At 38.9% G+C, this 26486-nt stretch overlaps 1 protein-coding gene across 2 annotated transcripts in view; it reads left to right on the top strand.

Annotated features, from left to right (window-relative positions):
• The first annotated feature begins 13081 nt into the window (after window positions 1–13081).
• Window positions 13082–26486, top strand: part of RNF38 (ring finger protein 38) — a 90162-nt gene continuing 76757 nt past the window's right edge. Inside the window, exon 1 of one of the 2 annotated variants that reach the window (XM_017735375.1) lies at window positions 13082–13179. In XM_017735375.1, the coding sequence (XP_017590864.1) occupies window positions 13131–13179 (49 nt within the window). In that variant the 5' untranslated portion in view covers window positions 13082–13130. The remainder of the gene's footprint in view (window positions 13180–26486) is intronic. The other variant, XM_017735373.1, reaches the window with a different exon arrangement.

Here is a 26486-nt window from a genome sequence, read left to right on the forward strand (position 1 = left end):
CGTGGAAGGATTTTTGTGTGTGTGTGTGTGTGAGAGAGAGAGAGGGGGCGATGTGTCCGTGTCCGTGTCCGTGCCCGGAGCCAGGCTCCGCCCCTCGCAGCGGGCTGCCGGTAACTGCGGGAATTCACGGAGCACAGTGACCGGTCATATCAAGTTCCTGCGTGGAGCTCCAAAATGCTATTTGCAAGTCAGGTTCTTGCCTTGTGAGACCCTTCTTGAGTGTCTTCGGGGCTCTCATCGTCAATCCTATAGACATGTTCTTGGATTTCCTCTTAGAAACCGCCCCCACAGGAGGGTCCCTCTCAGGAGCTGGTTTTGCACATGTGGTTCATTCATCCTGAAGCTTCGATGTTTTCAGGACTATGGTCCCAACATATGGGTTGGTGTGCTTGTTTACAGTCAAACACAAGAGCCGCTTCCAAGGCTGTGCTAGAGTTTCCCACATGCTTATATTTAAACGCGTGTCTGTGTGGTTTTGGGATCAGGGCCTTAGATGTTTTCCTAAGCTGTTCTTTGTGAATGGCAGCCAGAATGAAGTTGTTTATGCATATATGAAGTTACTAATTAGGAAGTGGTATGGGAGAAGGTCAGAAAACAAGACATCATTCTTTGGGCCTGGAGGGTGAAGAAACGGGGTGTCTAATTAAGTCTTTTCTTAGAATGTATTTTAGTGGTGCTTATGTCTTGGGCACTTAGTTGGGTGATTTACCAGAGTCTATGGTATGGGTGTTTATACTGATAGAAATCTTGCTCTGAAATGAAGTAGGTTTTATAGACAAGCTCCTCTTGAAATTCGTGATTGACAACATAGTAAAGGATTACAATGCAGACAGTTGAGGGAGAACTTGAATTTTTACCTTTGCATTGTGTTACATAGTTCAAAAGCAGCTTTTTCGGTGTCCTGAGACCACACAGTACACGGGGCAGATTAGTCTCTCCCAGGCCTTCCAAATAAAATACATTGAAGAAAAATATTTTTCCAGTATAGGTTATTTGGAAAAGGAGGTTTTACCTGATGAAGATCTATTTCAACTTTTTGTTTTAAAATTGCCTGGACATTCCTGGTGTAGATGATAAACTTATCTTAAAGCCTGATCTCAAAACCTCTCCTAATCTTCTTAAGCTCTTAGCAATCCTATAAACAAATTGACCTAGTATGCTACTGTTGGGAGATAAAAGCTTTTGTATTTTCTGTGATTTGGAAAGTCATGGTGGAGAAAGAACTATAATTTTTATCATTTAATGAATTCTTCACAGGCCTAGTGTACAAAGACCTTAGTGTTAGATTAGGGAATGGTGGACTTTTTATTCTTCCAAAAGGGCCTTTTTTGGGTTTGTGCTGAAGTTTTGGTATTCACTAGCACTAGTTTAAAAGCCCTTAAAAGTCCCGCGTTTAATGGTAATTGCAATAGCTGTAACGATTTTGCTCAAAAGAGCTCTTGCAGACACCCAGATTGAAAGGTTAAGTTTTACAGTATACTTAGGTCACAGTAGCAGGTGAATGTTTGTGGCCAGTCATCATTCAAAAATACATGAAGCATTTTCAAATAGTATGATATGTAAATCCTCTTCTAATTTTGAAATAGTGTCATAATTTTCAGACAAAGCCAGGAGATTTCTAGATTGGGCATGAGAAGTGTTTCCTTGCTTGTTTCCTTCCTTTTCTCCAAAGGGAAAGTCTTTTCGTGAAGGTCTACCTTTTTCAGTCAAATATTTGTCACCAGGGAAAAGAATGATGCACTAAACTCAGGCATCAGGGCCAAACTTGGATTGTTTTGCTGAGCATCCTCTTAGTCGTACTCTTGATCATAATATATTAACTTTCAATAAAAACCTGTATTGTGATCTAATCTTAAAACATCGAGGGGTAATGAAATTGCTGTAGTTTACATGCAAGGTTAAGAGAATGTTTGCTATGTCTTTTCTCCCAGCAGAAAAATGTTCAGTGATGGTTGGGTCTCTTCTGCTGTTGTTTCTTTTGTGTTTTTTTCCAGTATGTGTCAACAGAATAGAAAGTCGCCATTCGTGACTATCAAATGTGAAAGGATATTGGACTAGAAATGCTGCTGATTCTTTGCTTCATTCAGAAAATTGATCCTGATCTTAAAAGGCATTTCACTGTCCATAAAGTTTTTTTGCCTCTCCTGGGATACCTACATCTCCTTGGTGAAAAAGAGTAATTCGCCTAGAGGAGGACTTGTCAGCTAGGAAAAGGGTGTCTGTAGTGGAAATTCTTAGTGTTTTTGCATTTTATTTTGGTTTGGGGTTTTTTGTTTATTTGTTTTTTGTTTATTTGTTTTTAAGGTCTGTATTGGTGTTCTCAGGTTTTGCAACATCTGGAAAGGAAAGATAGCTTTTGAATGTTTTTTGCTCTATTTAAGATACAGTGTTATGTCCATAACTGGCGAAAACAGCTTTGCTCTTAAACATCTTTGTTACTCATATCAGCTCTTTGGACGTCACCTGATGAGCTTTGATAAGTTTATTTAATATTGCTTTTTCTCCTTCTGTTGCTAAGTCTTTAGTTAGTTTAGTTGTTTTTTAAGGTGCACACGAGGTTAAGTCCTATATTAAGAGGGGTAATGGAAGGTGCTTATTTTGGCAGATAGCTATGCATTTGCTAAGTCTTTCAGTTTGGAGAAGCTGAAACTTCTGCCAAAAGGATTAGTGCCAGTTTTCAAACATAGTTGATTGTAGAACGTGGGAAGTTGGACTTCTTGTAAAGATTGTATGAATCAGTAAAGTGCAGTAGAAATCTGAATTAATACACAGCTTAATGCTGTATATGCTGAGCAGCTGTAATAGAATTGTGTGTTCATATTGACACATACAAACTTCTGTGCTTTTAGTAGTTGTGCATAGTTATACCATCTCTGTGTGGTATTTGTGGTTTTATTCTTGAACTGGAGAGCAGTTAATGTGGCTTTACAGTGAGAGTCATATTTAATTCTGGCATGCTTGGAGATAGATGCTAGTTTTTTTATTTATGACATGGTGATGCCTTCACAGCTTTATAACCATATAAAATAAAGTGAGATGGAAAGATAGCTTCTTGGTAGGAACAAGTGAAGTGTGTTCAATATGTGGAGACTTTTCAAGAGTAACAATTGATTTTGATAGATTAAAGAGAAAATAAACAAACAAAAAAAAGCCCCACCAAAACCAGAAACTATCATTGGAGCATCTCCATCTTAATTTGGTCAAAGGGTGATGTAAAGAAATGGCTTGATGGTACTTCTTGGTTAGAATTACCACAATATTGTAAATCTATTACTTTGCATGTTTGAACATGATCTGTTTTGGACATGAGATTGCAATTACCTTTAGTATATCAGAATTATTCATTATAATGTTGGTATGTTAGTTTTGCTACTTTTGAATTATAAAGGAAGATAGGAGGCTTTGTTTTTTACATAAATTAGTTGTACTTTGAATAGATTGTAGTAATTGCAGAATTAATGTTAACAGACATATAATAAATGTTTGTTTCAAGAAGTTGGTTATAAGAGATATGAGTTGCATATTTATAGGATTAATTTGGGAAATAAATGCAAATGTACTTCCTTAACAATTATTTTCAGATAATATGCATTTATTTTTAGCCATGCTCTGTGACTATCACTTCTATATTTTTATTTCATTTTTACTTTGTAGTGTTTATAGGAACAGGAAATTATAATTTTATGGCCTGAAATTGTTCTTTGGAGGTGTGCCTTTTGGGTGCCAGCATCAAGGCAGCTCAAGTGGATGCTAGCAAGTGTTGATATACTGCCACCCCCCACCCCCAACATAAGTATTTAAGGATAGTGTGAGACTGAAATAAATCTATTTTAAGTAAAATACATAATATAAAATTAATATACAGTTCTTTTAATTGTAATTCATAGAGTATGAACAACTTGATCCTTTCCTAATCTGCCATATATTAGATGTAAAATATACAAAAGCATGGAAATAAAAAATTCAGAATATTCTCTAAAGTACAAATTTCAGTTTATAATAGCAAGAAGACCATAGATATGTCTTTAATTTGGAAATGCATGCTCTGCTTTGCAACATCTGCTTATGAAATAATCAGAATTATCCTTTTGGTCTAAGCCATCATGCTAATGAGTTTGAGAAATATGTTTGCCTTGTCACAGAAAGGTTAAAATGGGAAACTGCTTTAAAGAATATTAATAAGCATGATTGATAACATTGTAAATTCTTGGAAAAGCTGTGTTCAATTAAAAAGTAATGGTGGGGTTCAGGTGTTTTTTCTCTGCCTTTTTATATTTAATTTTGTTGCTTTTACAGCCCTTTTTTCCCCCACAAATTATCTTGGCAAAATGAAATCCACATGCAGACAAAATATTTCTGACCAATTTTTTTTCTTTCTTCTTTTTTTCCATGAAAAAGATAGGCTTTAAACCTTTTTCAACCAATAGCTTTGCACCTTTTCTGTTAGGTCTTGCACCTTAGGTATTTTAAATGGTCTTGTATGCCATCTGCTTCATATTAGAAGTTCAAATGGAGATGTGTCATCTAAATGTAAGGGTTGTCAGTGTTCGTGTGATGCAAGATGTGGACGGGTTAACAGGAAGGTAGGGTACCAGAATAAGAGAGAGTGTTATGAATTTTGCACGAATTTGTTCTGGTTTTGGGTGGAATAGAGTTAATTTTCTTCCTTGCAGGCACTCTGGGCATCAGTCAGCATGTGGTGAGTGATGGTATTGTGCATCACTTGTTTCTCTTGGGTTTTAGTCCTGGGTCACCCCTTTCCCCCCACCCCCTCATCTCCCTTTTAATTATAATTATAATACTGTATCATTATTGCTGTTTTGGTTTTACTTTATTTCAATTACTGAGCTGTTCTTATCTCAGTCCACGAGTTTTACCTTTCCTGATTCCCGCTCACCTCCCAGTGGCAAAGGGGGAGAGTGATGGAGGGCTGCTGCTGGTGCTTAGTCAGGGTTGAACCATGGCACACCGGGAGCTCCCTTTACATGAATATTTTAATACGATAGTACTGCTTTCCCCCACCTTTGTTTTACTTGGTTTTGTTTATTTTATGTTATGGCTTTTTTAATGCCTTTTTTTTAACACCTTCTGGTTGCGTTCTTCTATGCTTGTTCTAAACCATTTTTTTATTGTTTGTGTACGTGAAGTACAGTAAATGCTTGGTGAAATTCCTTGCATAAAGAAAAGACCCTCCATTCTTGATGGGAAAAATACTGTTGTTCTTGTGCTTTGATGACTTAAAATAAAGCTTCCTTCAGGAAGTTGCTTGATGTGTAATGTAGGGCAAAGAATGCGTACTTCACTTAAGGAAAGATGCAGGAAGTTTTTTAAACAGTAAGTCATAGGTATTTTCACAACTATTTTAAGCAAGTATGATATACTGTGTTTTCTGAGCTTCTGAAATGCACACACATGCTCCAAATGTTCATTCTTAAAACAATTTTCCTTAGATTTTCTCAGTGAAGAGCCTGGCATCACAGCTCTATGCTCCTGAGTTGCTGTTCCCATTATCCCTGGCACTGTGTTTAGGTTGGGTCTCTGCATCATGTGTCATGCAAGCCCTTTGCCACCATGATGCATGAAAAAGTAACATCTGTTATCAGTCTCTTGGTGGGAAGGTGTGTCAAGATGTTTCTCTAATGTCTTTTGTAATGACTGAAGTTCTGCATCTACACAAATAATCTGTGTTGCTTGCTGCATTGTCTGGCAGCTGGTGTGGTTTTCTTGAACATGGGCTGTCATAATAACCAGCCTTCAATGCAACATTGTAGTATTTCAAAGCTCACATCTCTAATTGGACTTGGTCACCAGCTTCTAGGACAATCCCAAATGGGAAATTAAAATATTAAAGGAAACATACTCTAGCATTTCAATTACAAAAATCAAACCAAGCCTAAAAACCACCAAATAACCAAAACCCCACAAAATTCCAGCAAAATAACCCCCTGAAAAACTTACCTAAGTCTTTAACTGAATTTCTGTTCTTCTGTGTAAGGAACACAACTGTAGCACAAGGGTGTGCAGCCAGTATCAGTTAAGAACATTGCTTAAACTGAGGTGTTTATGATTGTTTCTGATACCCTTTATGAATGGTGGAATTGCACTTCTTCCTGTAATACTACTGATCTCTGCTTCGAAAAAATGTGATTTGTGCTTGTGCACATTTTTCTGGAAGGAGGGTATGAGGAAGATTGTTACGTTATAAATTCTCTGCCAGCTTGTGGAGGAGTAAAGTATGAATTCTGTGAATCTTATTAAAATACTTCATAATCTGCGTGCCTGGAAAATTCCCTGTTAGGAAGACTACCCTTAAATAGTTTATTTGTTTGCATGACTTCTAGTTGTGTAAGAGCCTGAGCAATGGCTATTAAACCACAAAGTATGGCTAGGAACATTAGCTGTGTATATGGAACAGTTCGGTCTGTCGGAGGATACTTGGAACAGCTCCTGTGCCGTATGATTGAACCTGCACCACGGAACAGCAACATACAGTTTGAAAACATTTGCTGCCTGTTTTTACAGCACAGCTGAAAGTTATCACCTCTTTATCTTTTGCTGCTTGGCACCTAAACTATATTCAGGTTCCAGAGTGAAAATATTAGAGATTTGTGTTTACTCTCTGCTTGGGTTCTTGCTCTGTGAAGTTTTGTTTTTTAGGCACATGGATACTTCCAGTTTTATTAAGAGCCTGTGCAAATGTTTGAGGGATCTGAATTGTGGTGGTTTTTTTTTCCTCCCTGCCTACAAGTCGACATTTTGAAGTGATTTTTTGAATTTCCATTAAAAATGTGTTTATCTGTGTTTTTTTGGTGTGTGCAGGCTTTCTGTATAGATCTTTTCCATGGCATCACTTTTTTCCTTTTTGTAAGTTGAAATGGCCCAAAGCCAAGCAGAGTAAGCAGTAGTTTTTGGAAAGAATTATCATGCAGATTTAGTAGTAGGATATTGAGCCTTTTGGCACAGAAACCCTGTGAGTCTGTGATCATTGTGGTTCGTGTGTGTTTTTGAGCAAGTTTACATAAAGTGTTTATGATATTATCTGAAAATTGCTTTTGCAGATTATTTTGGAGGTTGGGTACAGGTTAGTCTTCTGAGTTGTTTCAGAAATGCGTTTTGATTTTTGGAGGCTTGGGAGTGAAGGCTTTAAGCCACCAGTGTGACAAGTGTCTTCAAACTTAAGAAATATGTGATTATCCTTGTAAAGATCAGTGAACTGGGGTACATACGGCAGGGACATATTTCAAGAAAGTGAGACTCAAGATGTGTTTGATGTTGTTCTTCATAGGGGCCTGTTGAGTTGGACTGAAAAAAGTGGATGAGATAGAAAAATATTATTTTCTTTATTAAAACTTAATTCAATTTTTAAAACACTGTCAATCTCTTGTGCCCTTAGGGTATTGATTCTGCTTTTATGCAATGAGATACAAAAAAAATATTACTAATGAATAATTTGGACACTGAGGAAAAATAACTTAAAGAGTTTGTTGCATTTTGGCAGCTTTTTATTTCATAAGGCATTCTGAATATGAAGGGGAAGACCTATGAAAGTGGTAAATATGGTAAAAATTACAAATAGTGACTAGGATTGTGTCACCTTTCAAACCTGGAAAAAACCCTTTTATGGAACAACATATCTCTCTGGTGGGATAGTGATCCTCAGCTCTCTGACAGATTGCATTATATGGTGAGGACCTGTCAGTATGTTGGGGCGCCCGTGTGCTATTCAGAGGGACCTTGACAGCCTGGAGAGTTGGCGACCCTGTGGCATTCAGCAAAGGCTGAGTCTTGCATGGGGGCAGAACAGCTCTGTGCCACGAGCGGGTGGAAGGGGTGGGTAGCAGCTCTGCGGAAAAGGCAGGTACTGACCTAGTGGAGTGAGCTCGCTCGAGGGCAGCAAGCTTATGTAGGGGCTGCATCATGGCACCGTTGAGGAGAGGTAGATTGGACAGCCTGGTTGAAGAGATGGCCCAGAGGAGATCCTGACTGAGAGATCCCAATGGCGTCTGTCCTCCTCTTATGGCAAATGAAGTAAAGATAGAGCCAGACTTTTGCTTGCTGGTAGGGCAAGAGACTGGGAAGAGGGCTCAGGCTGAAACACTTGAATATGTGAAACACCTGAATATGTGATGTTATTAGGAAGAACCTTTCTTCGCTCTGAAGCAGAGAACTGTGGACATTAGGGACCTTACAACTTTGGAGAGATTCAGAACTTAGCCAGGCAAGGCACAGCTCTAAACTGGCCTGGTCGGAGCAGGGGGATTGAATTACGGGGTATCCAGCAGTCTCTTGCAGCCTGAATAACCCTCTATGACTCTGTAGTGAGCGTGTTACTTTTAGCCTGGGGATGCCTGCTTCAGGCATTGTAAATAGAGAAGGAACAGCAATTTGGGACTGGTTTAGTTGCACATGGTCAGAAGTGATGGTGCGAACGCAATTTGCTTTGGCGTACAAATGTCACCTCAGTCCTGTGAGACTGCTTTTTAACTCTGATTTTTTCATATGCTTCTTCCCCACACACCCAACAGTACCTTTTGTGATGCGTATTTAATGTATGAATGTTTCTGGGTAAAGCATCAATAGCTCTTTGTATTTAAAGCAGAGCTACATTTCTGCCTCTCAGCCCTTCTTCCTAACTTACTTGCTGGTTTATGAAAAACAGTCTGTTTTTCATCTGACAGACAAAAGTATGCACTTTAATTTTTATTATTTTTCAGTCCTAGAGGTATAGGGCATGTTGGGTCCTGTCTTTGCTGTCATGCTTGGTACACTCTCAGAAAATGCCAGATAAAGTAATTGAGAGATGTGTTCAGCAATGGGGGGAAGGAGGGGTTTCCAAGCTTGGAGGGTGTCTAAAAAATACAAGAATATGTTCACTGATGTATTTTTATCCTTTTTTGTTAGTCTTTACCAAACCAGTCTTTCTGATATGATGACTCTACTAGTGTATAAATTTTCTGTAGTGTTTTTAAGAGAGAATGGTCCAAACAAGAATTCAGTCAATAATATAAAATATGAACACAGCAGAAAGTAGGAGAAGAGTGAAAAACTGTGGTATTTGACCTCCTCAGGCTGCCTTTCCACATAAAAGTGAAATTGGCATTCTTAAGTAAAGCTGTCATACTTGTTAACTTAGTCCTGTTTCTCTGTAAATAGCTTCAAACTTGAGGGAGGCTTTTTAGGTTTTTAAAAAGACTTCTAGTAAATCACTGGTTAAGTAGTGGATAGTCTGCTCTCTGAAGCAAACAGCTTAAAGGGATCTGATGCTGTTCCATTTGACATATTGATCCATGGACATAGGTAGTTGTTGGGCAGTTAGACAGTATTTTGTTTCCAAACAGTTGCAGTGTACGGTCTGTCTTACAAGGACATAGGAAATAATGGAGGATCTCGAGGAGTAGGAAAACCGAAGGAATTGCAGGGAATGGGAATTGTAAGGATTTGAAGGCAAACTGGGTTATTGAAGGGAGAAAACATAGAAGTACAGAACAAGAGTCCATGAACACAGATTTTCATTATTTCTGATGTTCATGTAACAACTGATTTCTTTGAGGATCACTCTTAAAAAGTCTGTGCCATAAAAGAGAATTTTCAAAGTAAGTGAGTTGTCCATGTTCTTATGGACTTGTTTACTGTGAATTAAGTGAAGCATCATCTGTATTTCTTGTTTATGGGCTGCGTGGAGGCTATGTGGCAGGGTGGGTAGTGAAGCCAAACAATGATGCCAGAGTGTTCTGGAGTTACTGAGTCTTCAGCTAGGTTGGGGCAAAAGTGGATTTAAAGCATTTTAAAACAAAGAGTTGTGCCATTTGTTTCATTTATTATTCTGTAGTAGTGTTACATTTCTGCATTACATCAAGTTTTTGTTTCCTATCAGTTATTTCTTGGATGCTGCATTTTCTGTTTGCGACTGATGTCATAGAGAGGTATCTGTTTCTAGCAACTTAGCTCTTCTGTACCTTTATGTTTCTCCATTTTCTGCTGGTTTAGCCCTTTGGGTTTTTTTGGTCTCAAGTAGCAACACAGATAAAGGAGCAGTATAATAGTTTGCAATTAGAAGGCAAGACATAAGATATCATTCTACCACTGTACAACACTGTACAAGAGCTCTTTTTTCAATGCACCATGTCTAGTATATGGCCTTTTATGTCCCTATGGATTTTCAAAATAGGGTTGATTGTCCAGCAAAGAGATACCTGAATGATTGCCACCTGGACTGGTTTTAATTTTGATCTTCTAAAGATCAAAATTAAAGATTTTACACAATTTGAAGAAGAAATGTTGTCTAAGGTTTGTTGAATCTCTTTAGGAGGAAGGTCTAGAATAACCATGAAAGATCTTATGAACTCTCTAGAGAGCAATAGATGAGCATACTTCAAAACTGCATAGTACATTTGTTATGAGTATTGTTAAATATCTGTACACTGACATGCTTTGATATTTATTATGCAGTACTTTTGGAGTTACTGCTTAGGGATTGTCTGTGCTAGAAAGTTATGCTACGCTAACTTAGTCACTATATCCAAAGGGGCAAGGATGGTCTTCTCAGACATAAAAGTGCCTTTGAAATGCTCATTCTGGGAGAGTTTGTCCAATTTTGAGAAACAGGGTAACTCGTCAGTATGAGTATTTCAGTCTGATAACCCCATTGTTCTTGGATTATAGACACAGTGCATCTGGAGAATTGTGGCTTACAAATACACTTGCCTGTTCTCTTATGTAGAGCACCAGCTTATAGATGCTTGAAATTTGAAGTTCCTAGCAGCTATGTGTGGTACGGAAAAGAAATTTTCAGCCACATTGGGGCCCATGTGGTACCTTTTTTGGAGTGTGTGTGTCAGCTGCCTCTTCCTTGCAGTCAGTCCATGTGGTGAAATTCAGAGGTCATTTCCTATAAAACATTTGTATTTTAAGCTTTTACCTTGCTCTGCCTAACTCTTGCTGTCTTGGGTTTGCCGCTCCTTGTGTTTAAAAATTTTGTGCTCCCCTCAGCTCATTTGAGGAGTCATGCTGGAACCTCCTGGATTGTTCTCATGGCTTTCCAGGCTTTTTCCTTGCTTTTGCTACCTCCCAGGCCAATTAAGCTTGTCCTTTTCAAGGCTATTGCTGAAGGAACAAATTTCAAAGTGTAGTAAAAATCCTTTGCTGGGCTGAATTGCGCCTCTTGCAGATTATTATGTTCAGCATTCTTGTGACCATTGAAGCTTTTTATGTTATCACTGGAGCAGCGACATCAAGATGGGAGCGCTATTACAAAGTCTTAGGAGAGGGGAAACCAGGTCATGTGTTCTCCAGGGCTGTCCAGAGTGCTCAATGGAAGATACAGCTAGCAGGCTGAGGGTGAAGAATCATGCCCTGGGAGACGCATTTCTGGGATGTGAAAGTGATTCTCAGCACCAGTAAACAAAATGCTGTCTTGCTTCAACTGCTTGGATTCCTTGTGAGGATTTTGTATGATCTGCAAAACTGGGCTCAGAACTTTTTTTTATGGTGTTACCAAGAAAGACTTTTGCACATGAAGCAACCTGCTATTGTTATGAATGTACTACTTATGAAAGAAGGGGAAGTGGACTTTGGTTGTTGTATATATTAAAAAGAAATGTGGCAGTCTGATCTCTGGTTAAGTCTGAACTTGTGGAGTTTTGCTCTGGCTATAGCATATTTTGTTTTGGAAAAACTTAGGTAGTGAGAGCTTGAATTCTAAATTTACTCACCCAAGCACTGCAGATGTTCCTTTCCAGAAAGCGTTGTGAAACAGAGCAGATGGAGGCAGGTTTTGAGGAGCAGAATTACTCTACTATCTTCAGAAGTGTAGACAATTCTCACCATCAACCACAAATAGTCATACTTGAACTTTGTAAATCAAGTATCATGAAGACAGAATTAACGTGTGATTTACTGGTCTGTGTAGATTTCACTCTTTATGCCTACGTTTAACGAGTAATGTGTTATTGTACTCTGAAATCTGTATTTGTAAAGAGGAGGGCAAGAGACTTTCTTCCACAAGTCCAATGGCTGATCTTCGTTACTGTGGAGAGGCTGTTAGAAAGCTTTGTTTTGCTTTGAAGATGACACAGAAGCTGTTGAAGTTGAAAAGGGTAGTGTGCTGAAACAAAAACTGGATATCTCTCTGGTCACAAGGTTGTTAGTCATTCAAAGTCTCCTTTACATACACATTTCTGTTGACTATCCTCTATTTTTCCACTGGCTATTACTGTTATTAACATGCTGGTGACCTTAAAGAGTGCTTGAGAGTTCAACACTGGTGATGAGATGACTAGTGTTAAATCCAGTGTCTTAAGTTCTAACCTTTTTTGTTTTGACATACATACTTTGAGTTTGTTTGCATCTAGAGACAAAGAGCACATGCATGTGGAAATGCTCACAGACAGACACACAAACTTAGATACCTCAGATATATAAACAGTCATCTCTCTGTCTCTTAAAAAGATCCGCCATTTGGCAGTGGCCACAGTCCTTCACTTCTAATTGTGCCTCAGTGCATTATGTAAGGTATAAAAAAAAAGGTTTGCTGAAACTGGCTCTATGGTTTCCTAGAATTATGTGTGTTGAATGCATTGTAAACTTAGAGGGGGTTTTTTGTGAAACTTGTCTACATTATGCAGTTGTATAGCTAATGGTTTGCTATGTGACTGGATGGCCCAGCGACTTTGACACTTCTCTTCCAGTTCTGTATGCTCCTTACTGAGATCTTGGCTTCAGCTGAAATACACCTAAAAGAAAACTGGACTATATATGTGTCTTTAAATCTGTGTATATACTTTTTGTGTAAATGTGGGAGCCCTGTGTTCTGGGCTGGAGAGAGGTATGCCTTCATTAAGAGCAACAGTGGTAGTTTGTTCAGTTGTTTAAAAATACTGGTAATAACAATCCCCATCAACAGAAGTTAGTCTCTTAAAATGACCATATAGCCTGGATGTAACTGTAGTAACTTGTGTTCTCTTTCTCAAAGTTTTCATGTCAAAGGGGTATTTTGGCTGCTAAGCTGCTAGACAAACAACTGAAAACTGCTGAGCTATGTGGATGTGTCACAGGTATTGGCTGACGTGCATCTGTGTTGCTGCTTTTGCTTTCAGATGTTACCATGAGTATCAGTTGGAGCACAAGGAGCTATGGTAGTAGGAGTGTTTGGGAGAGCTGGGTCTTGTTTACTTGAGAAAGGTAAGAGTGTGATGGGGTTGTGGGAATTCCTGATGGAACAGAGTGAGAATGGGTGATACCTAGCCAGGCAAGATCACCAAGCAATGAGATTCTTTACTAAGTCAAAGAGTATATCACAAGCTGAGAATTGGCAACTACAGAGAAGGAAATACTAAATCCACTATTACCTCTGTAGCCTGTCACTGAATTAGGAGACATGAAGCAAATTCCGGAGTATAGTTCATTTGTGCAGAACAAAAAAAATGAGACAATATGGAAACTAAAATAAAATTCAGTGGAGAAAGGAGGTTATGTTGTGATGGGATAACTTTGGCTGAACACAAGGTGCCTACCAAAGGCACTCTTACCACTCACCCTCCTCATCTGGATGGGGAAGAAAAGGTATAACACAAGGTTCAGGAAGTACGGTCACAGGCAAACCAGACTTGGTTTGGAGAAATTGGTTTAAGTCATTGTCAATGAAAAGTCAGAGAAGGATAATGAGAAATAAAAACAAACCTTGAAACATCTTTCCCCCACCCCTCCCTTCTTCCCAGGTTCAACTTCAGCTCCAGCCTTCTCTTCCTCTTCTGGCTGAGTGGCTCAAGAAAATGGGGGATGGGGGCTGTGGTCAGTTTATCACACTTGTCTCTGCTGCTCCTCCCTCCTCACATTCTTCCCCTACTCCAGCGTGAGGTCCCTCCCAACTTTTCCAGCATGAGACCTTCCCATGGGCTGCAGTTCTTCATGAGCTGCCTTAGTATGTCTTCCAGCATGGTCACAGCCTCCTTCAGGCACCTGCTCAGATGTGGAGTCCTCCGTGGGCTGCAGGTGATCTCTGCTGCACCGTGGATCTCAGTGGGCTTCAGGGGAATAGCCTGCCTCATCATAGTCTTCACCACAGCCTGCAAAAGAATTTCTGCTCCAGTGCCTAAGAGTATCTCCTCTCCCACCTTTTTCACTGACCTTGGGGTCTGCTTTGTTGCTGTTGTGCAGCAGTCTTTCCCCCTTCTTAAATATATTCTCTTAGAGATGCAATCACTGTCACTGATGGGCTTAGCCTTGGCCATGGTGGTTCTGTTTTGGAGCTGGCTGCACTAGCTCTTGTACTTAGAGGAAGCTTCTGTCATCATCTGTCAGAAGTTATCCCTGTAGCCAGCTACTGAAACCTTGCCACACAGGATGGCTTGAAAAAAATCTCTAATTATCCGCATAGGTAACCAGTGCAGACAAACATTACCTGTATGTATGTGTTATCTGACCTTTGGCTACGCAAAGATTGTGATGTCATGATTTTGTCACAGCTCCAAGACAGTTGCTTGAAGAAGGAAACACAGCTTCTTTCCATAGGGTGTCCTGGAGCAAGACGAGTTGTATGATGAACTGGGTGGAAAAGCTAACGCAGGGAAGTAGAGTGAATTCAGCATGTTGTATTTTTTGGTTTGTGATTGCTTATGACTTAAACAGTTTGCTGCCTAGAAAAGTTCTACGGCTGAAAAGGGTAATGTAGTTGACCCTAAAGGAAGGGTTTTCTGGGTTTCTCATCCTATAGCTTGCATCCAAAATTGAAAATGGACTGCACTGCAGCCATTATATTGAAAAAATAAATATGTATATACAGAAGAATCCAGATAAAGGCTATGAATCCTACTAGATTACTCACTTGTCAGAAATAAAAATGCTGTATATACTTGTAAGTTTGCCATTGGGGAGAGGTCTGGAATTACAAAAAAAATAAAAGAATGAAATTCAAAGTGAAATGCTAAACTGAAACTTTTTGATGTAGATATAGATTAGTGTATCATGTATTTTGCTTAGATTTTCAGGGATTTCAGGTTTTCAACTTTACCTTGAAGGCTTTCAGAAAGTTGTGGGGGTTTTGTGGTGGTGGTGTTTGTTTGGGGTTTTTTTCTGGGTTTTGGTTTTTTTTTTTTTCTCCCTCACACATCAGAGAGAAAGCAACTGCAGGACTAACAAAGATGCAGAAATAATCCAGCAATATAAATGGGATGGAAACAGTGTTCAGACTAATCTCTGATTTTTAGTAAAATCTACTTATGACTGACCTGCTGCTTTGTCATTTGATTGAAATTTCTGCACTTTTTCTGTTGTCTTTGTAAATACAGTACCTAGATTTTTGAGCGTGTTTTTGCAACAATCTTTTAAGTGGATTATGTCTATCTAATACCCATCATCTGGTAAAATGTCAGTGTCTGTGATGTTCAGAGTAAACTTCAGAAAGCAGTCACATCCATCACAAGGACAGAGGGAGCTTCAATAACACATTTTCATGTAAGGACAGGGGTCAGCAAGGTTGTTGACAGAAATAGACAGTAATAAACTTTACTCAGCAGTGAAACCACGTTTCTGGAAGAGTGCATGGGTTTATGAGTAAGGAGAAAAGGGAAATGACTTCTGTCCTCATGCTTATATAGAAGTGCTTCTTTCTGAGTAGCACTTGGTTTGCATACCAAGGAAAAACTCTTGTGTTTGTAAGGATCAGTCGGTGTTGCTGTAGGTGACCCATCTTGTATTTTGTACAGTGTTGAAAATTTGCCCATTTCTAGCCTTTCCAAAGTGATCAAATACATCTGTATTGTTTGAAGAAAATTTTCTGATTTGTGTTTGAAGGGATCTGCTTTTCACTGGAATGAGTGGGTGTGGGGCCTTTTTATGAACTCTTGGGTAGGTTGTCCCTCTGTGAAGTTTTCACTGTGGTGATGTACAGTCTCTTTAAAGAACACCGTCTGAATCAACTACTAGAAGTGTTTCAATGTTTCTTTTTATTGAGTGTGATATTGTGGGCCTTTGTGACAATACTGAGGAAGAAGGTGAAATCAAGACATGCTGCAAGAGCTGGTTTGGTTTGTGGTGGTTTTTCGAGTGTTAGGCTGGCATTGGTTGTTTAAAGGAGATAAGGGTAGCTTTGCTCTTTTCAGAGTTCATAAATCATTTGGCTCGTGTGTGTGTGTATTTTCTCTGATTCATGCAATGAAGCTCTGAATCGGGCATCCACCCTTTTATTAGTTATGCAGAAACAGTATAAGGAATATGCCAAAAACTGTGTTTCTAGGGTAATAACTTCATGTGCTCTTAAGCTGCAGCTGGAGCAGCAGAAGTAGCTGCGCATTATCACCTGGTTTCTGACCACCTTACTGCTAAAGTGGCTGAATGTACTGCTCCAGTTTAACACTAGCAGTAGGTATTAACTGAGGTAAACCACCTGTGCAGGTTCACTGGGTGTTCTTACAGATGTATGCCTACAGTATGTGGGAAATCTGGAAGTGTTTCTCTCATTGGTAGTGCTGCTCTAATGTGGGATCAAGAAATTAAAGCAAAGAGATTGCAACCACTTATTTTCTGTCTGTGTAGTAACTTCCAGGTGATATTTGCTTCCTCCTTTTGTCATCCATTGTACCTATTGCAATCTATTTTGATAGTCTTTAGAGGGCTATTAGGATATACAATAAACACAATAAAGAAGTGCTTTGTAAGAGTAAGTAAATAGTGACGGCATTGATTTTTTTTATATTTTTGGCTCTTAAAAAAATTCCCCATGTGGAAATAGTGATAGAGATGGCATCGGTGATGAAGGTACATATACTTGGGAACTTGGGAGGAAGATAAAAAGAGAGTAAACTTGTTTTTTTCAGGAAGAAAAGTTTTTTTTCCATTGAGTACAGTTCTACAGTAGTGTGAAGTGAATGAAAAATTTCACACACACAATGGCCTCAATGTGCAGATATTTCTTTGAACTTAACCTTCATTTACGTGGTTCAGATTGTTCATGAATCAAAGAGAAAAACTTAGGCACTCTGTAACTGCAGTTTTAAGTAATCCTCATAAATCAGGGGACTGAAGCTAGAGACCTCTCACTTTGAGGTACTGATCCTTCCTGCCCGACCTCAAATAATATTGCAAAGCATAAGCTTGCAGGCTGGTAAATGCCAACCTCAGCTGCTGAATGAAATTTTTACCAGACCCTGCTGTATGGTTTGCTCATGTAGCCCCAGTGCTTTCCTCCTGTACAGTAGTAGTACAGGCTTGGTGCCGTTTGTCTGGTACTTGATACACACAAACAAATACGATGTAAACCATGTACAAGTCATATAATGAATATTAGACAGCTTTTCTTTCATATCAAGTGAAAAGCAGAAAACCTGTATTGCCCTTATCAGAAGCATGCTATCATTTCACAGAAATGTATTAACCCTGTCATACAAAACCGAGTGTTTCATTGCACTTCTTTCCCCCGCTGAACTGTTCATTAAAAACATTTTAGCATCACAGTTCTTTTCAACTTAGTGTTCATTCTCATAAGCTTTTTAGTATGGTTGACATTTTTGGAGAGAAACAATTTCCTGTAAAAACTGAGCGAGTTTCCCATCATAAGATGTTGCTTCTGTTATGAAAATAATGTAGACGCATTGGCAGTTAGACAAGTGAGGATCTGTGTCTAGAAATCCAGAGCATAGCTTAGTCATTTGATTCTAGGAGAAATAACATTAAATTAAATGGTTTATTGAGGCAAACTGCTGATTCTTGAGTTACATAATCTGAATTGTGCTTTTCTCTCTCAAAGTGGCTCTTGAAAGAAGATCTGGACCTAGGTCTATTAGGAGCACTAAGCAAGGCTTTCAGTCTTTCTGAGCGATTGTACTGAGAGCACTTACTTTAGTTGCTGCTCTGTGTTCAGCTCTCTTGAAAGAATGATTTGAAGATGTTATAACATCCCATTATTGGCAGAAGTGGAAATCTTTTCGTATTAGGCAGGTTGAGCTTGCGTCGTCTGGGAGTTCTCTCCAGTTCCTTTTTTCCCACTGTTGAGTCTTGGCCACACATACTCTTGCTTATTTCCTTGATATTCAGATCCTCATTCTGAATAATGTTCCCTGTGTTCCGACTTGTCTTGCCATCCATCACCTCTGGGTGTCTTGAGTAAGAAGAGAAATAAAGACCTCATTTCCTCTGGAAATTCTTTCTTCTCTTTTGATTTCTGTAGCCCTTATGTCAACCTGCTGTTCTTTCCTCTGATTTCAGTTTCCAGGCACCTGAGCCCAGAAGGTTCTGTCGTGTACTAAGTGTTGAGCAATCTAAAGAAATTCAGCCTTCCCTCAGTGCTTGTGTACTGCTAGAAATTGACAGCTGATGCTTGGTCATGTTCTAGGAAAATCACAGGCTTGGTATTGGGCTTCTGAACCAGGAAACAACATGCGATGCTTTTTTCTTCATGGGGCAGAATCCTTTTACTTACATTGCTCTTGTGCTTGGAGAGGCTGTATTTTGCAAAGTGCTGCAAATAGATGGTGCAAAAAAGAAAAACTGTAATCAAGCAGACTACTTTCATAGTGGGGAGAAAGTGTCATATAGATTTTACCTGACCTGGGGTCGGGAATGTTCTTTTGTCCTGTTCAGGCACTTACCAGTCTGATAGGACTACTAGGGCTGTGGAAAACTGCTTGTCCCCAGTAACCACACAGTGTCTATTAAGGGGTTTCTTGTCCTGAAGAGGACTGCTGTCAGTACTGTTGATGGTGCCCTGTTCTGTGTTGCAGCTTTATTGATACCACACAGAGTACTGAAGAGTTTTCCAGAACCTGGAGCTTGTCTACAAATGGACTTAAAAGTCTGGAGGAATGTTTGTAGAAGGTGAACAATGGCTTTTGGAGCAAATTGTTCTTGTTTTTTCAGATACCAGCTAGTCCTAAGACAGGCTGGATTGAACCTGTCCCATCATATTACCAAGCTTCAGGAAGTCCTGGTCAGGGACTTCCTGAGGGGGAAGTTCTACCAGGAATATTTTGTTCAGTGGGCTGGACTTTTTTTGAGGCACAGTGAGTGTTTTTCATCAATGTTCTTTTTGGTGGTATTATACTGGCTCAATCAATTTAAAAGCTGAAGAGTCCAGGTCTGTATGCTGTCTTCCTGCTTTTCCCCACACCCATCTATTTTATCAGTGTTCTGTGACTAATTAGAGGTTCTTAAGAATGCAGTTTTCAAGGTACTGGAACACCCTGAGGTATTTCTCAGTCTTGTGCTGTAGTCTTTTTCTGATAATTCTCAATGCAGAACTTCTGATAAAATTAACAGATGAACAAATAGAATGTTTTCATTTAAGGGGAGGAGGCAAAAGGAAGTTTTTGGTCCACAAGTGTAGCTGGGGTGATTTTTCTCCTTGCGTGGACTTTTTTGTAGTTACTGGCACTGGATTTCATCAGTCACTTTATTTGCCCCTCACTTGCTATTGTTAAATCCTGTCATAATTCTGTTGTATTTTTCTTCTATTTGACCCCAGGTTGTGCCTGCTGCTGATTTTAATAGATTAGAAAACGTGGATTGCTTTGAAATGGATTGCTTTGAAACTTTGAAGGCTTTGTCCATTAATTACAGAACCGTGTTAGACAGATGAGGATAAACACTCCTTAGTTGAACAATTCTGCCTACGCTTAATCAAGCATATTTGCCTGTCTGTGCAACTGGCTGGGTCATGTCTTCACATTTACTTTGCTGGCAGCGTGCAGCTCTCCCTGCTCCTGAATAGAGCGTGTCCTGAGGATATTCTGGAAATGTGAAGGCTGTGCCCTGGCAATGGGAACAAAGGTTGCGCAGAGTAACTTCCTCTGATTTCAATAATGATTTTGTCTTCTTACTCCTCCTTTCATCTCTTTGAAGGTATTTTTTGGCCCTCTCCCTGCTTTTACTTATGAAGTTACTTAAATGATTTTTCCTCTTTAAAATGATAAGTAACTGGGTCAACAGCCTTGATATTTAATTGCTATGAATAATTAGGAAGCTTTTGTAGTAACCCATCAGTGCTTCTTCAAGATGACTTAGTGAATCTACTGATCTCTCCTTCCCCTGCTTTCTGGGAACGTGTTCACTCCACATTCCACTGCTGGGATTGCCTCTTTTCCATATCATTCCTAAGAGATATCTTAATAGAAAATCTTGCTGTTAAGCTGGAGCGTACAAAGCTGTAATTGCACTAGAGTGGGATGGAGATTGGAAGATCTCACAAAACCCCACAAATCTTGTGGTTTTCTTTGAGGAGTGCTTCCAGCGGTTTGCTCTACTCCAATTTTAGATTGTGTTTTTGCACCTGCTTGAGAAGTCTGGGTTCTGTTCACTAGCTAAATCAATTTGTTGCTTCCTTGAAATTAGCAATACCAAAAAGTATGTCTCGTGTCTGCTTTGTTTGTGTTCTAAACAGAGAACAAAAGGCAGGTGGTAATTACACTGCAGGGTAAACAACTGTAAATTTCTTAAATAAGATTTAAACAATGCTATTGAGGAGAAATCTCCTGAATGTAACTGACTACTAGTAGTATTACTACTAGTCCTACTACCAGTTAGTAGTACGCCTAGGACAGTCTCCCTGTTCTTAGAACTTTGTTTTTCAGAGGCAAAGTAAACCATATTCTGACAATGTTCTTGTAAATATATTCACTTCTCATTGAGGTAAGTGTCACAAAAGGATGAACTAAGCTCATGTGGACTTTTGCAGTAGTGGAAGTGCTGGAGGCAGGATTCATATCTTGCATCTGCAGTTGAGCTGGTGGGAAAAGAAAAGGCAAAAGGATTCACCCTGGGGAGTTGCTGTACTTAATGTGGCAGCCACATCCTTAATTTTTTCCAAATAAGCTTTGGCTGGAGTTCTAAGCTTTCTGATACATAACATCTGCTTGCTGTCCAACTTAAGAAATGGGTGAATATTTGAGTCTTCTGATGGATGAGGAAGCTGAAGTGTTCTCTCTAGATGGCATTAACACTTTCTATTTAAAAGAAGTCTTAGGTGAGATGTGCATTATCATTAGCATGCTAGTTAGTCTAGGTTACTGGCTAGGTGTTTAACTTCATGTTGTCACTCTTTTATTATTTGGCAATATGCTCAGGTACAAAGGAGGATGAGCGAAATAATTTCTTTTAATTGCTGCAGTGAGAGAAATGGATATTTTGATATTTCTGTACAATGGTATAGCAGATCTAGTCATACTAGCAAAGAATTGTTACACATTTGGGGTTAAGAGAGAAAGAAAAATGAACAGTTAAAGCAATGGTGGGATACGGAACCATACATGCTTAAAGGATGAACTTCCAAGAGTACTCAAAAAAGTCGTGTCCTGTGGTTTAATTTCTGCTGTAGCCATGAAGACATAGGATAACTTCCTTGTTTCTCCATTCTGAGTTAGAAGAGACTGTTTAATGGTCAAAGTTCAGCTCCTCAGTATTCAGGCAGTTACCTGAAGTTTTTCCACTGCTGTTTTTCTCCTGTGAGCAACGTCTGCAGTTTCTTGTCCCTGTAAAGTCTTAAGTTTTAAAACATCTTCTTTAAGTTAGGAAACTGCAAGTTAAATATTCTGATGTGTGATTATCCCAAAAATTATTATAATACTTACTATGTAGTATTAGTGAACAGTATCGTTCTTACGATCTTTATCTCATACCAGATACACTTAGGACTTTTTCCAGTTCCTCCTGTATAAAAGCTCCTTCTGGGTAATTTCTTTTAGACCTTTTGCAAAATTGCCCTCCTTAACATACATTATGCCCCTTGACCTTTTGCTTTCTCTTTTGGTGTGTCTTTCCTGTCGTCTTCAGAGATACTCTTCCCTGTATGATCACTGACTTTCATACTGTTATGTAAACCTATGACTTCATGTTTTTAGGGTTAAGTGTAGTGTCTTTTAGTTACGTTTTCTCCAAGTTAAAATGTACTGGTCTTTTTATGATCTCTTCATGTCGTGATCATTCTTGCTCCATGTCACTGTGCTGTCTGCCAGGTTTGAGCATAACCTGACGTGTATGCCTTTGATTCTTGCTGCCCTGCATCTGCCTCCTTGACAAATTCAGCTCTCTTGTAATCTTCACACCTCTGTCACTGAAAGCTGGTGAAGGAGAGAAGTATATTAATGTGGAACTGAAATATGCTGTGAGTGTGTTGCTGCTACCTCCTAACTTATTCTCTCCTAACTTTTTAAGCCTTGTTCTGGCATGGTCTTTGTAGCCTCCTAGTGAATGTGATAAGCTATGTTACCCTCAGCTAGCCTGGCCTCAGCTAGTAGACTTTGTCTAGCATAGGTATGCTGCACTGAACACTAGGCAAATAACCTGTTACAAATACAAGTACGCATCCCAATACTTTGATAATCAGCTTCATTGAGTGTGCAGTTTTTTCATGTATTCAGAAAGCATATTAAATCTGGAAAGCTTGTACAGTTGGGTTCTCTGTTTCTTCATTTCCATATCAAATATAGTCATTTGGAGGGTATAAAGACTTTCCTGACTGTAAGCAAAATTCACATTTTACATAAAATGTCTTTGAATTCTTTCTTTGTTTTGCCTAGTAATAAATTAAGGTCTCTGTTATTCATGTGTGACCTCACAACAAAGTTTTGACAGTCTGAACTAGCAATTGGTATGTGCAATAAATAGCACTTGACTCCCTTCTTTGAGCACTACTGAAACTTAATCTTTTGTCTTCTCTCAGCACATGGTATCTTCAGGTTTTTTCTTTGAAGTTAGTTGGACTTTTAAGTTTGTGAGAAACAGAATCTTTGCAAGAGACCACCAATATATATAGCTGGTTTTTAGGAAGAGAAGCATTTTTAATTCAAAAAACTTAATTTGGTTATTTCCAGTACTTAGTCCTTAGTTTCGATCACTGTATTGAATTACAGCTTTTTCAGATGAGATAGCACACATAGTGAACAGTGTTGTAATGAATTTCCTTAATACAAATAAATTGTGCCATGGGCTTTATCACTCTGCTGGAAGAGCATTTGGATAAGTCTGTAAATTCTGTGTTGACCATGATTACATATTTGGCATTACATTCAGTTTGTTTTGCAGGCAGTTATGTAGGGCCCTCTACTTGGTAACTGTAGTGCTTTTATTTAAACTTCATAGAAAACAGCAAGCTGATAAAAGGGAGCATTTGGGGGAAGGCTTTTATAAGGTTTCCAGGTTCTAATAAACAATTGTTGTTCAAGGCTTGTAGCCCTTCCTATTTCTTGTCACATACATGCTGGAATTAATATTTGTGCATTGTTAAAATTGTGGAATCAGAACTTCTACTACAATCCAGTAAGCTCAGCAAGTTTCTCCCAAATTACACCTTTTTTAGAAGGAAAAAAGAATTAGGGCACAGTCATTTCTAGTTCTTGCACTGAACTTTTCTAAGTTTAGTTAGCTTTTAAATTGAGCGTGCTTTCTAAATGCATGGCTTTTGATTGTCTGAATGTGTGTAGTTGGGGAACTAACTGTTCTTTTACTATACATTTCCTTTCCTCTGGTATACTACCTCCTACTGAGGACAAAAATGCCTTTTTATATTTTGATGTTGCAACTGAGAAGGTTGCAAATGCATGTTGGGAAAAAAAAGAAAAAGAATGGATGGATTTTCTTCCTTGTTCTCCAAGTAGGCAGACAGCAGTATGATTTTGGAGTAATTTCATTTTCTTCTGCCTCAATATAGTCTCTCTGTAAATCAAGTGGACAGTATATTATGCTCTTGCATCCTCATTTGTGGGTTACATGCTATCTTGAGAAGTGGCCAAAACAGCTGAAATTTGGAGGAAAAAGTAGTGATTTTATTTCCTTCTGTTATGACAACTGTGGTTGTGGGATTGAGGATTAGAGGTAGTGAGCATGAACTGAAACACAGGAACTTCCTTCTGAACATCAAGAAAAGGTGAAAGGGACTGCACTTAGACACAGGTTGCCCAGGGAGATTTGGGAGTCTCCCACCTTGGAGATAACAACTCATCTGGACATTGTGCTGAGCAACCTGCTCTGGGTCGTCTGGCTTGAGCAAAGGGCTTGGACAAGATGACCTTCCTTTTCCAACCTCAGCTCTTCTGTGATTCTGTGATTCTTTGTCTTTTTCACAGCAGACTTGTTTCCATAGTAATCGGCAATGATGGCGGATTATTTCTTCCACGTTAAAAAAGCTGTCAACATTTTTATTTGAAGCATGAAATGGGAAGTTCCTACCTCCAAAAAATGTTCTCTTTCTTCCAGAACTGCTTTCTTTTCTAATACTTGGAAGTGACTTTTGAGGCATTTCAAATAAAAAAAATTTACCAGAAATTGATTTATACTAACTTCAGAAGGTCAAAATCAAATGTTGTTAAGTTTCAGCTGAGGGCCTATAGATGAAGGTCAGTTTACGTAGAGTATCCCGGCTTCTGTTTTGGAGAAGGCATCTTCCCATAGTAAGCTCTTTGGAGGAGAGGGACACCTGAAGCAAATACATATTTGTGCTAAAGCATTCGCCCCTTAATAATATATTTGGCAAATTTAAACTTTAATTTTTTTTCAGAATGTCAACTGGTGCTTTAATTTGGAATTTAAGTAAGAATTGACAGCTTTTCAGAGACGAAAAATACTTTCTTCTGACTGTCTTTTGTACCATATCAGATGAATTTTATGAAGGAAGGTGAGAGGTATGCTTTGACTTAATGGCTTTGATTTGAATTTCTCATCCTGTTCATAACTTTTCATGTTGCTGAGAAGCATAAGCCCTTGAAAGCTTTCTCAGTTAACAAGTGTGGTCTAACTTGTAACCCACCGGAAGAATTCCCATTCCATGAAAAGAAAAGAAGTGACACAAGGTTTCCTACAGTGATAGTGAGAACTACTGTTGAGGCCGACAGCAGGTCCAGAGGCATCATAGACCTTAATTTGGACATGGTTAACTTCTATTTGTGAGAAAAGCCCGTGAGAAGAAAAGCAGTTAGTTTTTACCCATGAGAATGGAGTATCAACAGAAGCAAGAAAGTTAAACAGTAGAAGGAGAAAAACAGCAACATATCTGCACCTGTTATTTGACTGAATGCTTGAATGCTTATGCTATAGGTAGCCAATGAAGTCTATTGTGGTAGTTTAGCAGCCAGTGAATATGTAACATGAATGATAACATACAAAAGGTGTATAAAAGAGGCTGATTTGTTTAATAAATGGCTTTTTGCACTTTATCTGAGGCACTGTCTGTGTATGTTATGACCGCCCCAACAGCGACAAACTACTTATCTGGGGACAACAGAAACCTTCCAAGATTTAGCTGGCTCAAAAAAAAAAAAACCAACAAACCAAAACAAACCCAAAACAAAACAAACCAGCTGGCTTCATTGCAGAAACATCTTGTTGTGTTATGACAGTCTTTTTGAAGGCAAGGTCATATGCTTGTTTTCACATTGAGATGATAAGGTCTTAAAGCTCTTCAGTTTTATGTGTGGATAAAAGCAGATTTTAGGAAAGAAGAAAAGAATTTACTTGAAAAATGAGATATTTCTGATGAATCTATAAAGTGAAAATGCATATTCTGCCTCTGGAGTGCCAAATAGATGAGGTGGTCCAACCAAGGCACACATTCAGTTGTGTCAGCAGTGAAAATTGCTTATCATTGAAGAAAATCTGTTCATGTATTCTTTAATTAAGTGCTGAGGTAGTGCTTTACCTTGAAAGAACTTTCCTCCTTCAATATGAAAGAAGAGATGCCAGAAAAAAACGCTCATGTCATTCCAGAGTAATGTACAAGACAAAAAGATCTGTTGGGCCGCTTTTACAAACTGTCACTTATCCACATAGCTTTTGTTAAGTATCATGAATATGAATTTTAGGTTTTAGCAGCAAAAATGATTGGGGGTATGGGGGTGGGCTGGCAGTCTGTGAAGCAGTTTGCCATCTGGAGGTGGTATGAGCAGCCTGTTCACCAGAGCTTTCATACAGGAATGAACTCTGGACATTTTTGCAGAGGACACTGGTGAAAGAATGGCTAGACAAAAGTGAAGCTCTTCAGAAAAATTACCCACATCACCCTTGCAACAGCTACACAATTTCCAGTCATGGGGATCGTAACAAATTCATCCTGGGTTAGCAAAGATGATGTTACTGAATAAGGTGAACACTTTTTGTGTACTGTGGAAATCCAGTGGTTGCTTCTGACCTGGCTGTTTTGTGGATTGCTGTCAAAAAAATATTAGCTGGAGGTCCTGTGTTTGGTAACTGGCTATTCCAGCTACTCCAACTCTGAAAGTTGTTCAGAAAACATAAGGAAAGAACAGGAGGGTTTGTGTGTGTGTCGTTGGACTTTTGCTGCTTTTCTCCAACTTTCTGATATTGTCTGACTTACGTAATCAAATGTTGGTGAGGGTAAAATTTTTGTCAGAAGTAATCTAAAGCATTTTATTCTTTTTAGAAACCAAATGTTCGTGTTTTGCAACAGCTTTTTGAAGGTTTGTATCAAACTGCTCACATCCTACAGCAAAAATCGAGCAGACTGAAATGGTTCGTAATTCTGTTGTACTGGTATTTTCTTTGAGCTCTTT

This window comes from Corvus brachyrhynchos, unplaced genomic scaffold, assembly GCF_000691975.1.
Source record: "Corvus brachyrhynchos isolate BGI_N302 unplaced genomic scaffold, ASM69197v1 scaffold22, whole genome shotgun sequence".
Taxonomy (NCBI): domain Eukaryota; kingdom Metazoa; phylum Chordata; class Aves; order Passeriformes; family Corvidae; genus Corvus; species Corvus brachyrhynchos.